Source organism: Gigantopelta aegis, chromosome 7, assembly GCF_016097555.1.
Source record: "Gigantopelta aegis isolate Gae_Host chromosome 7, Gae_host_genome, whole genome shotgun sequence".
NCBI lineage: Eukaryota > Metazoa > Mollusca > Gastropoda > Neomphalida > Peltospiridae > Gigantopelta > Gigantopelta aegis.
This window is the reverse complement of record NC_054705.1, coordinates 3,055,427-3,074,839: the sequence shown is the minus strand read 5'-3', so window position 1 is coordinate 3,074,839 and position 19,413 is coordinate 3,055,427. Positions and strand designations below refer to the sequence as shown.

The window sequence follows — 19,413 nt, the reverse complement described above, 5'->3', positions numbered from 1 at the left end:
TACTAATTACTTATTTATAAGTGACTGTTCACATGGGAGTCCAGAACTACTTGGCATTTCCTTGCCACGGAATCCACTATAGTTGATCACTGGAACGTCATCACTTCTAACATGCTTACTAATTACTTAATTATAGCAGTCACGTTCAACAATTACATCACACGGTCTGTAGCATCAGTGCCAACTGTGGAGATTATGCGACTGTGGTTAATGCTGTCTGTACACTTGACATCTTCCATCAGCGCAATAGAGTAAAAAAAAAAAGACCCGAGACTCGTGGCTAAACAATACACGTCTCTATTGCAGTTGAGGCCACACTTTATTGACTGGACACCACCGTCGTCGAGGTCGACGATGTTGTTGAGTGAAAATGAGACGTTTTACAGGCTGTCTTGCTCGAATACCTGCCTCACGTGGTCGGTTCCTACACAAACCTGGTACTGTGTAAGCAGTAGAAGTTGCCGTGGTCGTCCTTTGCCGTAGATGAATTACCCATATGTAGCGGTCCTGGGCCACACTGGTTACACGTGGTCTACCTCATATGGGAAGGTCACGTGTTTGTCTGATTTTGCTGAAACAGATACCACAATATCGACATGATGCTTGGTAGGGATTGGACGGTTCGTTTTTTTATTTTCAGTTCAATTTTCGATTTTTGGTTCACGGTTCGATTTATTCACGATACTTTTCTCAAGTAGGACGCCAATTATCATACATACATTTTTATAAAGTATTTTAAGAGCAAGAAAGTTTATTTTTCATGGTCATTTGTAAAATGACTGTACATATAAAATTATATCTTGATTGGAAAACAAAAATTGCATTTGTACCATGCCATGTTAGCGCGTTGGGTCTGGGATACTTGGGCAATGTGTCCCCCAGGATTTGAGTTCAGATGGTTGACAAAATAATTTGGGGCGAGATTGCTAGGGGTCCTGCATTTCTTTTTTAATTCAGTTGTTTTTAAATGCATTCTGGAGTACATAATATATGGGTGTCATGTACACATTATAGAAGTCTAAAAGAAAGATATATATCAAAACATATTTCTGTCATGTTTATTATTATTTTGATAATTATTTGATAAATCTTTAATGAGAAGTGTTTTTTATGGATTACTCGACAAATAAATAGCTAATATATAGAACTACTGTTGATTCACAATGTAACAGACATTTTCAAAGTTCTTAGTTATGACAATTTTGTTGTTGATTATGTTGAGTTAAAGTGTACAGATTACAAACATGTCACTACTTCTTCTAGAGTGTTAGTTTTAGTCACAAAATCTCATATTTACTAATTTTAGGAAATGTTTTACGAATTTATGAGATTTTTTGCACCAAAGACACATACAGAACACTATATTGATGGATTTTTTAATGACATTTATTAACACAAATATTACATAGATATTCTGCATGTTCTAATATACAGGTGTACATCAACAACAAAGATTACAAATCACAAATGAATAGTTTTTCATACTTTTCTTCGATGACATGATGAGTCATCACGTACTAACCTCCACAGATAGTCACCCATCATGTTGCAGTCCCATTTCCCTTGATGTCTTCTTTCCATAGTTGATATATCTTGGAGAAATCTTTCGCCGTGTTGCTCACTGATGTCACCCGTATTTTTACTGAAGATATTTAGGTGAGAATGGAGAAAATGCAATTTCAAAGACATCCGGCATCCAAGCTTTTCATAAGTCTGTATCAATTTTCAACCACTCCTCTGAACGAACTTCAAGCGTTTCATTCTTTTGATGCCATTTTTTCTTCACACTTGTGTGACTGAAGCATCTTGCATACATCTGGGGCCGTATGCACGAGGGGCGGATAAGTCCACTATCCGGGAATAGTGCCTATCCGCCGGATAAGTGGGGAAATTTGGTATGCATGACGGCAGGATAGAGCTCCCCGAATAGCCTAAACGCGAATAACGCTATTCGCTACATTTTCTCCGTATAAAGGCCTATCCGCCGGATAATTCTGAAAGGAAAATGGCCGCGCTGGTGTGTTGCGATTCAGAAACAGGCAAATATGTCGACAAAACTGGTTATTTCTTGATCGAACAAAGCAGTTTGACACGTTTTATAATGTGGAAAAACATGAAGAATTTAAATTTGAACAACAAGATATTCTGAAGACAACAGATGAAATATCAGGAAACATCGAAGTGTCCAGTCGGTTGGGCGTGTTAACATCGCTGTCAAAAATCTACAAAAGTACAAGTTTGCAACACTTTCAATATGGCTACGGTAACTGATCGGTGAGGAACTTGTTTTTATGTAATAATTATTACATATTAAATTCAGTCTGTTTGTATTTGCCACATCGCCATGCATTGTCTTCAGTCTTTTAATGTAACCTATCGAAAACCGTCCCCCATCAAAAACCCTCCCATTGGCATTGTACTTCCTATTTCTTTTTAACTTCAAACAACGTAAGCACGAATTTTGATTACGTCATACATGTATGTTGTTCACGAAAACACGTCGACAACTTATCAAAAAATGGGAAGGTTATTTGGGGAACATACAAAAATGGAAATATAGAAATTAATCTGTATGTCTTTATTGGGGTGGGTATGCCTGGGAACATAACCAACGGCTTGTCAAACAACTAGCCTAAGGTAAGCAAATAAAGTTTTAGATTTTCACTAAATTGTCAGCGTAAATAATATTAAACCACCGGATGATTGAAATGGCCATGCACAGTACTGTAGTGTAGGCTACCCTTTTAGTGGAACATAGTTTTCGTAACTGAAACAAGTAGTTTAATTTTATTTTTATTGAAAACATGTGCAAGATATATAATAATTATATAAGCTACTTTCATTGATTCGTTGACTCACTTATTTATGTATTGGTTCATTTTATGTTATAGACATGCATCAGTCAACAATTTGGTGAGATGGACTGACAACACTCTTCAGCAGGTGCCAAACCACAAAACGAATATGGATGTATCAAATGTCATTCTGTCAATGTGCAGACAGTGTGTGTGTGAGTGTGTGTGTGTGTGTGTGTAAAACTATGTGTGTGTATATAGATAGCAGAGAGAGAGAGAGAGAGAGAGAGAGAGAGAGAGAGAGAGAGAGAGAGAGAGAGAGAGAGAGAGAGAGAGAGAGAGAGAGAGAGAGAGAGAGAGAGACCAGGGGCGTAGGCTGGGGCGGGAGGAATTCGGGGGCTTTCGGACGAACACACCCCCCCCCCCCCCCCAAACAAATGGTCCGCTTTCAGTACTAAAACATACAGGTTTATAAATATGGAGTTTCGGGTGGTTCAAAAACAAAATAGAAAAAGGTCCACTTGGTTCATATTCGAAACCACCACCCCCACCCCCACCCCCCCAGGTCCAGATCATGCTACGCCCCTGCAGAGAGAGAGAGAGAGAGAGAGAGAGAGAGAGAGAGAGAGAGAGAGAGAGAGAGAGAGAGAGAGAGAGAGACAGACAGAGAGAGAGAACTAGCTGAAGTAATTATTTTAAAGCATAAAATATGGCGTTGGTAAGATAAATTAACCACTAAACATAAGATACAATTTTTCACCATTATTAAAGCATAAAAGTAAAACTATGTAGGTACATAACAAGTTCTATCATTGTGCTCTATAAACATATATTGTGACATGCTGTGAAATTCTTTTCTTTCTTTTTTTACCTTAATGAAGCAGATGATTTGTTCTTTTTCTTAAAAACAACCCCCCCCCCCCAAAAAAAAAAAAAAAAAAAACCCACCACACACAAAAAAACAATAACAACAACAACAACAACAAAAAACACCCCACCTGTTATTACCCAGATATCTTATTATCATAAATGTCATATTTGTAACATTTTGTTCCAGGTACATGGCACATAAGTTGCTGTACAAGTGAAGATATACAGCTGGAACATTCTAAGATTCATAAAGTTATTACGGTTTGTGTAATGCTGCATAACTGTGCTAAAAGCCTCCATCTGATTCAGAGAAATACAATGACAGTGATCCAGGTTTGGTTTTGTTACAAGATGATAACTTTGGTATGAAAGAGATTTTAACCCAAGTGGTTCATGATGTTGATAGCAGAGCTGTTATGTACTAATATACATTTACTCTTAAAGACAGCTGTAGATGACAAAGTAATAAGTAAATGTGAACTTTCTGATTTACATGCTCTTTTAACACAAAATTATATTCATATTTTACATTTTTCATACATCTTTATTTTGAATTTTAAAATTAAATCAATACGCAACAGGAAAATAACGTTACAGTTAGATGATTATAATTGAGAAGTACAATGCAAAACAATCAATAACATAATGACAAATTAACAAAATAATTATGAAAAATACATGAAATTGTTTTAAAATCTGATAAAGAATAAAAAATAATTTTAAGTAATAATTTTGTTCATGTACAATATTGAGTAAGTATTTAATTACATGTTCCCTCTGACATGTCATCCAATTTAATTAACAATTTAAGATGGGTTTATCTTAAGTTATCTACACTTGGTTTATTTACTTCTACACTATGCTTGCTTCACTCTTTGCAATTTGTAAGGTGAAATAAATTATTAATATTACTTTGAATTGTTGTTTGTTGTGTATTACAGTGTATGCCCTGTTTGGCAATATGTACCGATTGAAAGAAATAAGGGATCACCCCCAACACTTACAGGAGATAGTGACTGCAACAAAAACTCTCATCTATTGTGTTAGGAAGTTAACTGTGTTACTGTCACCCAGTCTCACATTACTGTCACCCAGTCTTACATTACTGTCATTCAGTGACTCCCACAGTACATCTTCGTACAGACATTAGGACGATAATAGTATTCAATACTAAGTGTTCCCTTATTTTCTTTCTCTGTATATTTTGTATATCATGTACAAAACGTCATTTATTTTTATGGTATTTTAAGTTTCAACATGGAATAGAGTATATATACGTGTAACATGGAATTAAGTCCCTATGTATTAAAAGTGTAAAAAAATATATACTAATAGTTAACATTACTAGTTATTTAAGATACAGTTGGTTTGACGGATTAATGTTATTACACTCGGTATAGTAATGGAAATCAAATCTTTGTAGAGCTTATTGAAAGCAATGACAAATTAACGAAAAACTGAAATTACAAGTTCCATTCTCGTGGTGTCCATAATTGAGCATTTAATGTCTTGGATATGCCTCTAAAAGTTGTTTATGTGTGTTAAAACTATTATTCCAGATTATAAATTTTATACATGTATTTGCATTTGGATTTAAAAAATATTATTTCGTTTTTCAGTATTATTACTTTTATATGGCTATTAAATAATAATAACGAAACATTGCCCCTGTATTAAAAACAGTTTCCCTTTCTCTTTTGAGTGTTCTGCCAATATATTTTAGACTATGAGTGTGTGTCCCATAATTCATTTGAACAAAACCCCAAGTGAGTTTCACTGGGTGTTTATTTTCATAAATGTTCAGTCCATTTCATATACTGAACCAAAAGAAGACTCTGTTGCGGTGGTGGTAGGGTTGAGGGTGTGGGTAGGTGTGGGGCTCATAATCCACATGAAAAAACCCCAGTTCTTTATTTGTATAAATTCCGACAAAAAGTACATTATCGTCGTCAAAGAAAGAAATGTTTTATTTAACGACGCACTCAACACATTTTATTTATGGTTATATGGCGTCAGACATATGGTTAAGGACCACACAGATTTTGAGAGGAAACCCGCTGTCGCCACTACATGGGCTACTCTTTCCGATTAGCAGCAAGGGATTTTTTATTTGCGCTTCCCACAGGCAGGATAGCACAAACCATGGCCTTTGTTGAACCAGTTATGAATCACTGGTCGGTGTAAGTGGTTTACACTTACACGTTGAGCCTTGCGGAGCACTCACTCAGGGTTTGGAGTCGGTATCTGGATTAAAAATCCCATGCCTCGACTGGGATCCGAACCCAGTACCTACCAGCCTGTAGACCGATGACCTACCACGACGCCACCGAGGCCGGTCTTATCGTCGTCAAGTGCAGGTAATCAGGTTGAGTAAAGGATTTACCTGTAGCATATTTCTTTGTTATTTCTCTCTCCTTCTCTCTCCCCTCCCTCCCTTTCCTCCCCTTCCTAAATATTTGCACCCCTTCCTAAATATATACTGCACTTTTAATGACTGTTAATAACTGGATTGCTATATTTTTTTTCTTCTTCTTATAACTATGTATTTAATTTTATTTATTTTCATTATTATTTTTGTATTAGGCCTATTATTTTTAAATTTAAATTAATTTTATTTTATTTCATACATTTATACATTTATTTATATATTTTATTTATTTATAAATATTAAACGAAACACTGTTCTTTTTGTTTACAAAAGTACATTGTAAGCGCAACGTTCGGTTCCAGAATGCCATGCGCGGCGAGGAGTTCCCCCAATCTAAAAATAACGCCGCCGGATAGCTATTCGCGACGTCATTTACGTTTATGCATACCAAAAAGCGAATAAATTTAAACGCGATTAGCAATCCGCGTTTAGCCGCTATCCACGTTTAGTTTTATCCGCTCCTCATGCATACGGCCCCTGGTCTGGTGAAAGTACCACCTTTGATTTTTTTTGCTTTTGACAGATGTGGAAACATGTTGGAAATGTATTCGAAAGCTTCGCTTTCTTTATCCAGTGCTTTCACAAACGGTTTGACAAGGCCAAGTTTGATATGCAGTGTAGGCATAAGGATGTTGTCTGATTCTACCAAGGGCTGGTACTTCATATTATGTGTGCCTGGAATAAAGTGTTCTCTTTGAGGCCAGTGCCTTTTGCAGTAGTGTTGAATGAATGAATGAATGAATATTTAACGACACCCCAGCACGAAAAATACATCGGCTATTGGGTGTCAAAGCAGTAGTGGTGAGATGCACGACTGTCCCACAGACAAAGAAAGCAAGAATGTTTTGTATAGCCTGCTTGGAGTCCTTTTAAGAAGCTAATCATTCTGAAATCGCCACAGGCCTGCCATTTGTACCTGTTGTAGTCTATAGTTTCCAGAAGACATTTTACATTTTCGTAGTGTTCCTTTATATGCACAGTGTCCAATTGGTATTGATGGATACTGATTTCCATTGTGCAGAACACATTTGAGACGAACTGTCTATGAAGAAACACCAATCATTTGGTTCATGAACAATACCAAGTTCTTGAAACAAGTTCTCAATGTCATTACAGAAACATTAATCATCTATCACGAAAACTATTTTGAGAACCTTTTATGTCTTTTCAGAGCAGCTGTAGTTTTATAACTGTTGTCGAAAAGTGGTTAGTGGTCACCTTGCATCCATCCCTCCAAATTCGATCGACATGTACCACAAACTACGTGTGGAGCCCATCATTTGTCTTGATCCCCAATCTTCATGCCAAAGTATAATTCATAAGCTTGTGCAAATTTCGTAGATTCCATGCTTTACGTGCCTTGGGTCAATGTAGAATCCACAAACATAACAAACTGAATCGCCAGAATGTACGCAGCTTCGCGATGATGATATTGCGCACCTAAAAATACTAAGTTGAGCTATGCACGTATAGGCCTATATATAAACCATATGGTCGCAGCACTAGAACATTCTAAAAATCACTGGGACATTCTAGACAACACTGGAACATTCTAGAAAGAACTAAAACATAGCAGCCATTGGAAGATTATAGAAAGTACCAAAACATTCTAGAAAGGTACTGCAATATTCGGTGGTTGGAATTTCATGAATGTGGAATATTTTCTAAAACCTGACATATAGTACAAATTAATGCCAAGTGTATGCTTAATCTAACAAAACTGAATGGAAAGTGCAAAACAAATATCAACATAATAAATCTTTTGTTACGTTGTGATTTAACTGAACACAAGTTACATAAAACGCTATCACAGATTAAAAATAAAATAATAATAATAAAATAAGTAAGCACCAGTAAATGCACATAGTGAATAATAGTGAATTATTTAACTATTTATGATTTTTATTTAGTTACTTTGCTCGTACTCGTACTGAAAAAAACAACAACAAACTGCAAAGATTTATTTAAAGAAGAAAAGAAAAAAGATGCAAAGTAGTTTGTGTACATTATAGTTCTGGAACTACGGACGATTTCGTCCTGACAGAAACGTATGGAATATGACGGAAATTGGGTGTCATTTTATACTTCTTTACTTGTTTCAATTTTGACAACTGGGATGAAAGATACTTAAAATGTTTATTCTCTCAGCGGATTAATCAATGAGGCCAGTCCCTATTTTGGGATGTTACAATTTTTACGGTCCCGGCACGAAATTCGCGGGTTCTGTGCAAGATCGAACGGCACCTATCGCCCATGTAAACAATTCAAGATTAAGGCAATCGAATGCTGTGATTGGCCGAAATACTTTACGGGTCATTAGAATTACCAGCAAGGTGCGGAAACGTTTATACATGTACCATTTAAAAAGAAATATAAAAAATCGAAAAGAACTGCGGTTCGCAAGTTGAAAAACGGTGCACCGAACTGTGGGTCTAAAACTGTGGTTTTCGGTAACATCGAATAATCGTCTCATCCCTACTGCTTGAGGATACATGGAACGTCCTTACTATGGCCAACCTGTATTCGCCTACTCGTAAATGATTAATGACGTTGTTTCATTGTGCTACACCCACTCGCGGCATGTTTTTAATATTGCGCCGTATCCAAAATAACGAGGACCAGTAATCGGAAACCCTAAACCATTATAGATCATATATCAATGCTTCACGTCCAGAACGCGCACGTATACAGATCTCGTGGTTTGCACATGGGAGCGATTTGTTGTAATTAGCACGACTGTGTTAGGTATATCATGATGGCTGCGCTGTAACAAGTGTAATATGTTTGGATAAAAAAAATGGCATATATATATATATATACTCTTCAAAAAAAGAAACGCAAAAGGGTACAAATGGGTTATAACTCCGATTTTATGTTTCCTACCGGTTCATGCTTTGTGAATATAAGGTCATTGCATGTCCCAAACACATTCCCACGGTTTCATTCGATAAAACGCAGCTACTGTACAATAAAGTTCCAAAATGTGAATATTCGCAAAAACGCAGCCACGTGCAAACCATGTCACCACTGCACGTGCGTTGTCTGCACGTGCAACATGAACACCGACAGTATAAAAGTGCAGGGTGTTCGCTTGCCTGGCCTCTGTATCTGGCCGACAGTTGACAATCCAGGACATGCCACGTCTCAGTGAACCGCAGAGAAACAATGCCATCGGCCGACTAGACGCAGGCGAATCCAGAACGGCCGTTGCCAGGGCATTCCATGTGTCCCCAAGCACCATCTCCAGACTGTGGGACCGTTACCAGCAACATGGATCAACACGTGACCTCCCTAGATCCGGTTGACCACGGGTCACTACCCCCGGGCAGGACTGCTACATCCGGGTACGCCACCTTCGGGAACGATTGACTACTGCCACCTCCACAGCCGCAGCAATACCAGGTTTGCGCAGGATATCCGACCAGACCGTACGGAACCGCCTACGTGAGGTAGGAATTCGTGCCAGACGTCCAGTTCGAGGTGTCATCTTAACACCACAACACCGTCGACTCCGACTGCAGTGGTGCCAGATTCATCGACAATGGCCTCAACTGCGATGGAGACAGGTGTGGTTCAGTGACGAGTCCCGATTTCTGCTCCGACGTCATGATGGAAGATGTCGCGTGTATAGGCGTCGTGGTGAACGTTATGCGGCAAACTGCGTGCAGGAAGTGGACAGATTCGGCGGGGGTAGTGTCATGGTGTGGGCAGCCATCTCACACACTGGCAGAACTGACCTGGTCCACGTGCAGGGCAACCTGAATGCACAGGGCTACATTGACCAGATCCTCCAGCCACACATCGTTCCAGTTATGGCCAACGCCAACGCAGTGTTCCAACATGACAACGCCAGACCTCACACAGCACGTCTCACAACGGCTTTCCTACAGAACAACAACATTAATGTCCTTCCTTGGCCATCGATATCACCGGATTTGAACCCAATTGAGCATCTATGGGACGAGTTGGACCGACGCCTCCGACAGCGACAACCACAGCCCCAGACCCTGCCCGAGCTGGCAGCAGCCTTGCAGGCCGAGTGGGCCACCATCCCCCGGGACGTCATCCGTACTCTGGTTGCTTCAATGGGCAGGCGGTGCCAGGCAGTTGTCAACACACGCGGAGGCCACACCCGGTATTGACTCCAGATGACCTTGACCTTGGTGGTGTGTCCTATCACTTACTCACAATGGACTAGAGTGAATTGTGAACAATCCTGCAACATTTGGTAATTATCGGACTCACCATTCAATAATTAAATCAATTCTACAAATGTTACGACAATGTGGTTTTGCGTTTCTTCTTTTGAAGAGTATATATATATATATACACATATATCTTCAATTTCAGTGAAACGAGGCAGTTGGAGGGTCTATAAACTTGCAGCTTGTCGTTGTGGGTAAGAATAATATTCAAATGCTTCAAAAATATTCAGCCGAACTTGGTTATATCAATGTGGGTAAGATTAACATTAAAGTGGTTAAAATGATAGTCAAACATCGTTATAATAAGCTTGTTGTTGTAGGTAAATATAACATGAAAGGGATCGAAAAATTATATATGCAGGTAAGGTTAAAGGTTATACACACGGACTAGAAATGAACTTAGTACACTGCAACCTGTGTATATATAGGTAAAGCGAAAGACATCAAGTATACATACCGAATGGATATGATAATAATCATACTCCACACCAACCTGTGCATATATAGGTAAAGTGAAAGACATCAAGTATACATACAGAATGGATATGATAATAGTCATACTGCACACCAACCTGTGTATATATATAGGTAAAGTGAAAGACATCAAGTATACATACAAAAGGGATGTGATAATAGTCATACTGCACACCAACCTGTGTATATATAGGTAAAGTGAAAGACATCAAGTATACATACAGAAGGGATGTGATAATAGTCATACTGCACACCAACCTGTGTATATATAGGTAAAGTGAAAGACATCAAGTATACATACAAAAAGGATGTGATAATAGTCATACTGCACACCAACCTGTGTATATATAGGTAAAGTGAAAGACATCAAGTATACATACAGAAGGGATGTGATAATAGTCATACTGCACACCAACCTGTGTATATATAGGTAAAGTGAAAGACATCAAGTATACATACAGAAGGGATGTGATAATAGTCATACTGCACACCAACCTGTGTATATATAGGTAAAGTGAAAGACATCAAGTATACATACAGAAGGGATGTGATAATAGTCATACTGCACACCAACCTGTGTATATATAGGTAAAGTGAAAGACATCAAGTATACATACAGAAGGGATGTGATAATAGTCATACTGCACACCAACCTGTGTATATATAGGTAAAGTGAAAGACATCAAGTATACATACAGAAGGGATGTGATAATAGTCATACTGCACACCAACCTGTGTATATATAGGTAAAGTGAAAGACATCAAGTATACATACAGAAGGGATGTGATAATAGTCATACTGCACACCAAGCTGTGTATATATAGGTAAAGCGAAAGACATCAAGTATACATACAGAATGGATATGATAATAGTCATACTCCACACCAACCTGTGTATATATAGGTAAAGTGCAAGACATCAAGTATACATACAGAATGGATATGATAATAGTCATACCGCACACCAACCTGTGTATATATAGGTAAAGTGAAAGATATCAAGTATACATACAGAATAGATATGATAATAGTAATACTCCACACCAACCTGTGTATATATATAGGTAAAGTGAAAGACATCAACTATACATACATAATGGATATGATAATAGTCATACTGCACACCAACCTGTGTATATATATGTAATGAATGAATGAATGTTTAACGACACCCCAGCACAAAAGATACATCGGCTATTGGGTTTTTATGTAGGTAAAGTGAAAGACATCAAGTATACATACAGAAGGGATATGATAACAGTCATACTCCACCCCAACCTGGGTATATATATAGGTAACGTGAAAGACGTCAACTATACATAGAGAATGGATATGATAATAGTCATACTCCACACCATCCTGCATATATCCATGTATGGTTAAAGAAGGCTCTCTTCGGAACAGGGTAGAACTGACTGATCATAGCAGATTATTAAGAGCACACTTTAGAAAAAAGTTAGTTTACCTGTACATACCACTGACAAAATTCTCAACATCCGCTTTATGAAAATATGACCAGTTTGATTGAAAATATCACCAATTTGACTGAAGATTTGAACAATGCCAATGCAAAAATCACCAGTTTGACTGAAGATCTGAACAACGCCATTGGAACTATCAGCAGTTTGACTAAAGATTTGAAAATTGCCAATGAAGTTGTCGCGAACTGTCGAAACAATAGGACAGATTATGAAGGTATGTATCTCTAATTTTACAGAATTATTATTATTATTATTTCTGCAATTACTGATCTGTTGTTTTTGAATTGACAAATCTTTATTTTGCAATGCTATTACTACAACAACTACTGGTATGTTACTTTCCAATGGACCAATCTTCATTTGACAGTTTTATACTATAACTACTAGAATGTGATTTTTCAGTGGACTAGGATCTTTTGACAGTTTTAAACTACAACTATTTGCCGTGGATCAATCTGCACTTGACAGTTGATAGTGTGACACTAGCATAAAGAGGAATTAAAATAACATAAGGACAACAAAAACTACGTTATTTGTAACTTTAAGAAACTAATGCGAGGCTCAGGGATAATTTTATACTTGTATAATTGTGAAACTAATGTTATGAGCTCAGGTTTCCAACTGTCACAAATGTGTTGGCCAACACGCCAATGTAGGTTTTCACACAGCTAAAGATATAAAAACATTGCATGTACAGTGCTGTAAAAAGCTACTAGGTGTACGTAAAGGCACGTTTATCGATTATATATAGAGCGAACAAGCGCGTTTTCCGATGTAAATATTGAGAACATTAAGAATGTTTACATTTTGGATTAAATTAGGTAACATCAATAATTCTGTTTTACGGCTCTTTATGCACCAATAGGACGATAGTTGGTTGATGAATGTAAGACAGGATTGGTTTAAATTATATATGGAATTGAGAAAAAAATAGATAATAATAGTTTTGCTTTAATAAAAGAAAGATTACGGATTTATTCATGTCGAAATCCTATAGCAGAATAAAAACAACATCGAAAGGAAGTCGTTATCAATATGTATTACTGGAATTTAAGTTATAAGCCAGTTTATAGCTCAATGTCACCAACATAATGATCTCAAGACAAAACATTGTTAAAGCGTATTATTACATACGACCTAGTGTTGTTAAGCTAATCCATCTGTCAACTACCGAAAATATTAAATAGCTCAATGACCTTGGGCAATATTTAATTTGGGCAAATAATCTAAAAAATGACTTGATTTAATCTAGTTTTAGATTGCATAGACCTAGTTATATTTGTGTTGTGTTTTGTCAGTTGCCATAGTATGTACAAATCATTATTACCCTCCTGGTGAAGATATAGCGGTGTCGTACAAATTTCGTACGCACCACCAGGTGCGTATTACAAACTGTATTTTGATTTGTCAACAGGGAACAGAGTCAATTTCGATTGGTTGGACAGCGACCTTATTAGCATAACGGGACTATTTTTTTCATTCATAATTAATGTCAAGGTCAGTAACATCCACAATTTTTACTACAAATGTCATTCATTATAAGTTGATGTAAACTGGACCGCGCGAGAAATATTTTTAAATAAAAAATAAAAATAAAAGAATGAATAGAACAATAATTAAACATATTCATTTGATTTATTATGTGGATTTTTGGTCTACAAATTGTTATTGTCAGTTGTGATTTGTGAATTCATCATTATTAAGGTCTACGACAGTCACTTTTTGGACCCTTGTTTTGGCTTCGTACACAATAAATGAAACATATCCAACGTAAATTTTTTCATATGATATATTTGACAAAAGGTAGTTTTTTTATTTTTTTAAACTTAAACTTAATATTTTTTGTAGAATTATGAAAAAGTAAAATATACCGACCTGTAAACAGCGTTGTTTGCTTGTTGTAGAAATTTAACAGGGGTCAAGGTTAATAGACCAGTTTTTATTTTAATGTGGCGATGCATTGTAATAATATAGCTAATTTTGAATTTGAATGACGTCAGAATTTGAATGACGTCAGAATTCCAATGACGTCACTTTGCACCGCCTTACAATAACCACAAACTGGGTACATGACGTTTCCATTTTCAGAATGCTGGAAAAAATTGATTTTTTTTTTCGAACATTACTGAAGCACCTGAATGTGTTTGAAGAAAATTCTGTGATTGAAAAATTGTACCTTTTACGAAATATGGATTTCAAGTGAAATTACGGTAAGATATGCTATATTTATTGTGTACAAAGAAATCCAAAACAAGGCGCGAAAAGTGATATAAAAGACCTTAAAGTTATAACTTTAGTTTTCCCGTGAACTCAGCTGCTTTTGCAAGCTACACGTTTTTAACTGCAAAAACACTTGTTATTCTCTTATTGGTTGGATTTTTGGTCAACAAATTGTTATTGTCAGTTGTGATTTGTGAATTCATCATTATTAGCATAACCAGTGGGGTAACGGGAACATTTGTTTCTTGGGGGCGTTTTATGAAAATATGGAATTATGCATTAGTTTTACCCATTTTTCACCCAATATGAAAATAAACATATATTGATGCATGTACCTTACAGCTTTCTTTAAATTAAAAAATGAAACCCGATGAAAATTTATGGGGAAGTACGTCTACACCACTCCCCTGAAAACGTCACTGAGAAGTAGCGGAAGTACAACGAACTATTTCTCAATGCGGCGGTACGTAGTCGTGCACCGGTTAGTTATGCAAATCAACATCCGGTCTTGAAATAGGCTACAAAATTGATTTATTTATTTATTTATTTTTCATAATTTGCGTGATTTAAAGGAGGGTAATAAATAAAATACCACACTCGTTTTCGCTAGATATCATTTTTACGAATGAACTCGTGAACTTCCCAAACGTATCTGACCTCACTTTCGTTCGGTCAGATACGTTTGGGAAGTTCACTCGTTTCGTAAAAATGATATCTAGCGAAAACTCGTATAGTATTCTATATCTCCCCACCATTATACTGTATATAAATTTCATATAGACATGTATTTATTATGTATGCTGTAGACGTTTTTAACACACCTTGTTTATCATCTGTCGTTTCCCTGTTTCAGCAATGTGCATATTGAAAAAAGGATTTACACTATATAAAAAAGACTATAACCGAATGTTCCTTGTGTTGGAGGTGTCAGATAAAGTATGGGTTGAAAAGCTTAAGACAGATTGCAATATGGTGGGAGCGAGAATGGTTGTATTGGACTTGTCTTGGAAGAATGATCTTTACCGAGAAGCAATCATTAACTACACTGCCGATTCGGGTCACGGTAATTATCTATTATACCCCAATTCCGTTCTCATGGTTTCTCATGGTTTGTCATGGTTTCTTTTGTTAACAGTGTAGGTGTATTCAAAATATATATAGGTGTATTACAATATATGTATTGTAATACACCTACACTTTTGGAGGAAAAGTGTAGGTGTACCATGATACACCTACACCTTTAATTTAAATACACCTGTATTTAAGAGAGAGAAAAAAGAATAATACAATGGACGTTTATTGTCATACGTTACATTGAAATCCGGAAAGTATTTTCGTTGTTTCTCTTACATTTGATGAGCACGTGTTCACATTTGAAGAAGCGCACGACTGCGCGACCGTTACTAACACTTGCCGTCACGTTCACACTTGCGATGTTCGGTTGCAACGCATTGTCTTTTAAATCCTTCAACACTTTTCTGAAGACTTTAGGTATCCATACTGGGGGAATGTAGACTAATTTTCGCCTTTTGGTACACATACAGCTGTTATAACCTGCATTATACAACACTACGTGTTGCGGGAATCAGCAGCGTAACTGTCTCAAGAAACATTTCTCCTCCTGCAGTTAGAATTTAAAATCTTCTTGATTGTACCAATTAAAATGCACAGAAAACGAAGTCCATTTAACGAAACAAACAAATCTCCATTTTGGCGTTCAAAGTCTTTTTACGCTGGCTTATTTTCACACCCACGACCGTCTTTCACAATTCACCGTTACAAAATAAGACAAAAATGGTTTTGCTTGGTTACACTTATCATTTGCATATAACAAAGTTCAAACTATGTTTTCGTAATATTTCAACAAATAGAACAAGCCATGTACAAATATTTGTTAGATGGGTGACGTCATTTGCATATACCAAAGTTCCAATTATATTTTCGTAATATTTCAACCAATAGAAAGAGTCATCTAATTACACATGTGCACTTATTAACAATAGTTCCCTTGATATATTTACAGCACGGTACGTACAATGTGCGGAGCTGTAGTTAGTGTGGTAGGGGTGTCAAAACTACCTCCTATCCAGTAAATTCCCCAAACTTAAAAAACAAAAAATAAAAATAAACTTTTTTTTTTTTTTTTTAGTTCTACACAGCATAAAATATCTAAATATAAAAATGCTCTCGGAAGTAGCATTTTAGTACTTAATTCTCCATACTATTCCCATCCCGAGAAATATAAACAACGTCCCCGGGTTTTGATATATTCCGATACCAGTACATCTCTAACACACACTCTAATAAAACTACCTCAAATTGCATTTACAATGCGACACGAAAAACTGAAATAGACAGTTTCACTGCTTGATAACAAAACATGAGGCTCCAGAACAAAATGTGAGGCTCACGACGTTTGGTCGACGTTATTTTCGTTTCATTATTTACTACTTTCTAGATATTGATTTTACTTGCTATAGAACTAATATACTAACTAACTCGACCTTAAGTGGGGTAGATGTCAGTTATTCCCACACTTACTCGGTGTGTAGGTAAATATCACAACAATTTTGGTTGTCAGAACCTCCGAGGCCCCACGACCAAAACTGTAGGGATATTCACCGATACACCTCGTAAAGTGTGGGTATAACTATTACATATATACGTATGTACATGTTTGTATGTACCCAGAATGTATGTATTGATGTATGCATATCTATATATTGTATGTATGTCGAGGTTGACTGTTAAATGCATAGATATTAACGCACTGGCGCAGGGGATAATTAAATCCTTTCTGGCCTCACAAATTGTCCCATGCCGTTGCTGGGACTCGAACCTGTGGCACCGAATCGTCCACATCTGGCAGATTTGCCATGGTACGCTTTCGACTATCGAGTCATTAAGTATGTATGAATGTATGAATGTATGCATGTGTGTATGCATGCATGTATGCATGTATATATGTATGTATGTATGTATGTATGTATGTACAAATGTGTGTTACTTAATCAAATAGCGTAGTCTATGGAGTGTCGGCAGCGGGTTTCCTCTCTAATTAAGGATTAAGCCAATCGAATGCTGTGATTGGCCGAAATACTTTACGGGTCATTGGAATTACCAGCAAGGTACGGAAACGTTTATACATGTACCATTTAAAAAGAAATATAAAAATCGAAATGAACTGCGGTTCGCAAAATGGAAAACGGTGCACCGAACTGTGGGCCTAAAACTGTGGTTTTCGGTAACATCGAATAATCGTCTCATCCCTACCATGTTTCCTTAACAATATGTCTGATGCCATAACACCGTATGTACATTGGGCCGAGTGTGTCATTAAATAAAACACTATATCAATAATAAATTTATTGATAACTATAAAAGTTAAAGAACATATGGCCAGGGATCTTATGCAACGCACCAGAGGTTACTTAAACAGTAAACGAGTATGTCTATTTAACTATAATTTCGTATAATCACATTATAATGAACATTAACAATAAAAAGCTGTAATAACAAAAAGGTGTTCAACTGCTGTAATCATGATTCACAAAAGTGCTATTCATACCGAAACCGGAAGCGAAAATTTATATATACTTTACCATATCCGGGACAACATATACCGACATATGGAGGGACGTATGGCTTGATGCGCCATCGGTCTAGGATCGATGCTCGTTGACGGATTTACTGGGTTGTTTTTCGTTCTAGCCAGTGCACCACGACTGGCTTATCAAAGGCCGTGGCATGTACTATCCTGTCTGTGGGATGGGGAATAAAAGATTCCTGACTGCTAATGGAAAACTGCAGCGGGTTTCCTCTCTCAGACTATATGTCGAAATAACCAAATGTTTCACATCCAATAGCCGATCATTAAAGAAATCAATGTGCTCCAGTGGTGTTGTTAAACAATAATAAAAAAACAACGTTTTATACCAAGATCGTTGCTGTACTGTTCAGACGGCACGTTCTGGAACTGCATGCATAGAGGACGATCTATTTAGCAACTCATCTCACTTCAGGCAACCACTATACCACTGAGATACACCACGAGGTCTTTGACATAGAGGTCATGGGGTACAGATTAGTGAGCTTCAGTCAATGTCACCTGCATCGATTATATCGATGCCTAAAATACAGTAATGAATCTTCTTTTTTTAAACTTTAATTAAGTATAAGACAGCTATGGTCTATAAAAATGATTCTAATGGACATTGCCTTTTATGGTCTCATAATTTGTTTTACAGGCACGAACATAATCGATCCTAGAAAACTGGAATTTTTAAATCGTATTTTAGTGTTAAATAAGTCAACACAACATGATCGTCATCTACAATATTTATTGTTTTCATCGACTGCTTTGTATTTCAGAACCTATGAATGCAATAATTGGAGCGAAGTTCAACGAAACCTCAGGACGTGCATATTGGTTTGATTCTGATTCCCCGTTCGAGTACAACGATCTGGTCAGTGATGCTACACCAGGAGACAACAACACGTGTGTAGCTATGAAACACGCCACACAGTATAGATGGGAATATGTTCCATGTTCCGGATTTGCTGGCGTTGTCGCATGCGAAATTCCCCCAAAGACCTGAGGTGGGGGTTGGTGAGGTTGTGTTGTTGTTTGGGGGGGGGGGGGGGGGGGGGGGGGGGGGTTGGTTTGTTTGGGTCTTTGTATTAATTAATTATTTATTTGTTTTAACATTTTATTTTACTTTTATTTTATTTTCGTCTAGTTGCTGAAATATCGCAATTACAAGTTCTTATATGTCTTCACAACTATCTTAAATCGACTGATCCTTGTTACCGAGACATGTATCTTATTGGCTTCTCGTGTCTGTATTACGTCTTCAGTTTCAGTGATTCTGTTTTTGTAATTTCATCCCAACGGGCTAAGAAAATAAACTGTTCCCAACCTTTCTCTTGTGATTTGTTTG

At 37.0% G+C, this 19,413-nt stretch overlaps 1 protein-coding gene across 1 annotated transcript; it reads left to right on the top strand.

Moving 5' to 3' along the window:
- Window positions 1–15,003: 15,003 nt before the first annotated feature.
- LOC121376754 lies at window positions 15,004–19,389 on the top strand. Its single transcript, XM_041504520.1, has 3 exons — window positions 15,004–15,049; window positions 15,327–15,536; window positions 18,845–19,389. The coding sequence occupies exons 2-3, from the start codon at window positions 15,329–15,331 to the stop codon at window positions 19,069–19,071; spliced, it is 435 nt and encodes a 144-aa protein (XP_041360454.1). The 5' UTR covers window positions 15,004–15,049; window positions 15,327–15,328; the 3' UTR covers window positions 19,072–19,389.
- The last annotated feature ends 24 nt before the right edge of the window (window positions 19,390–19,413 follow it).

What these genes read in the sequence shown, in the direction of transcription:
- LOC121376754 (XM_041504520.1), top strand. Translation starts at nt 15,329, where the DNA reads ATGTGCATATTGAAAAAAGGATTTACACTATATAAAAAAGACTATAAC. An exon ending in CACTGCCGATTCGGGTCACG is followed by an intron (nt 15,537 to 18,844) that starts GTAATTATCTAT and finishes TTTGTATTTCAG; the next exon opens with AACCTATGAATGCAATAATT.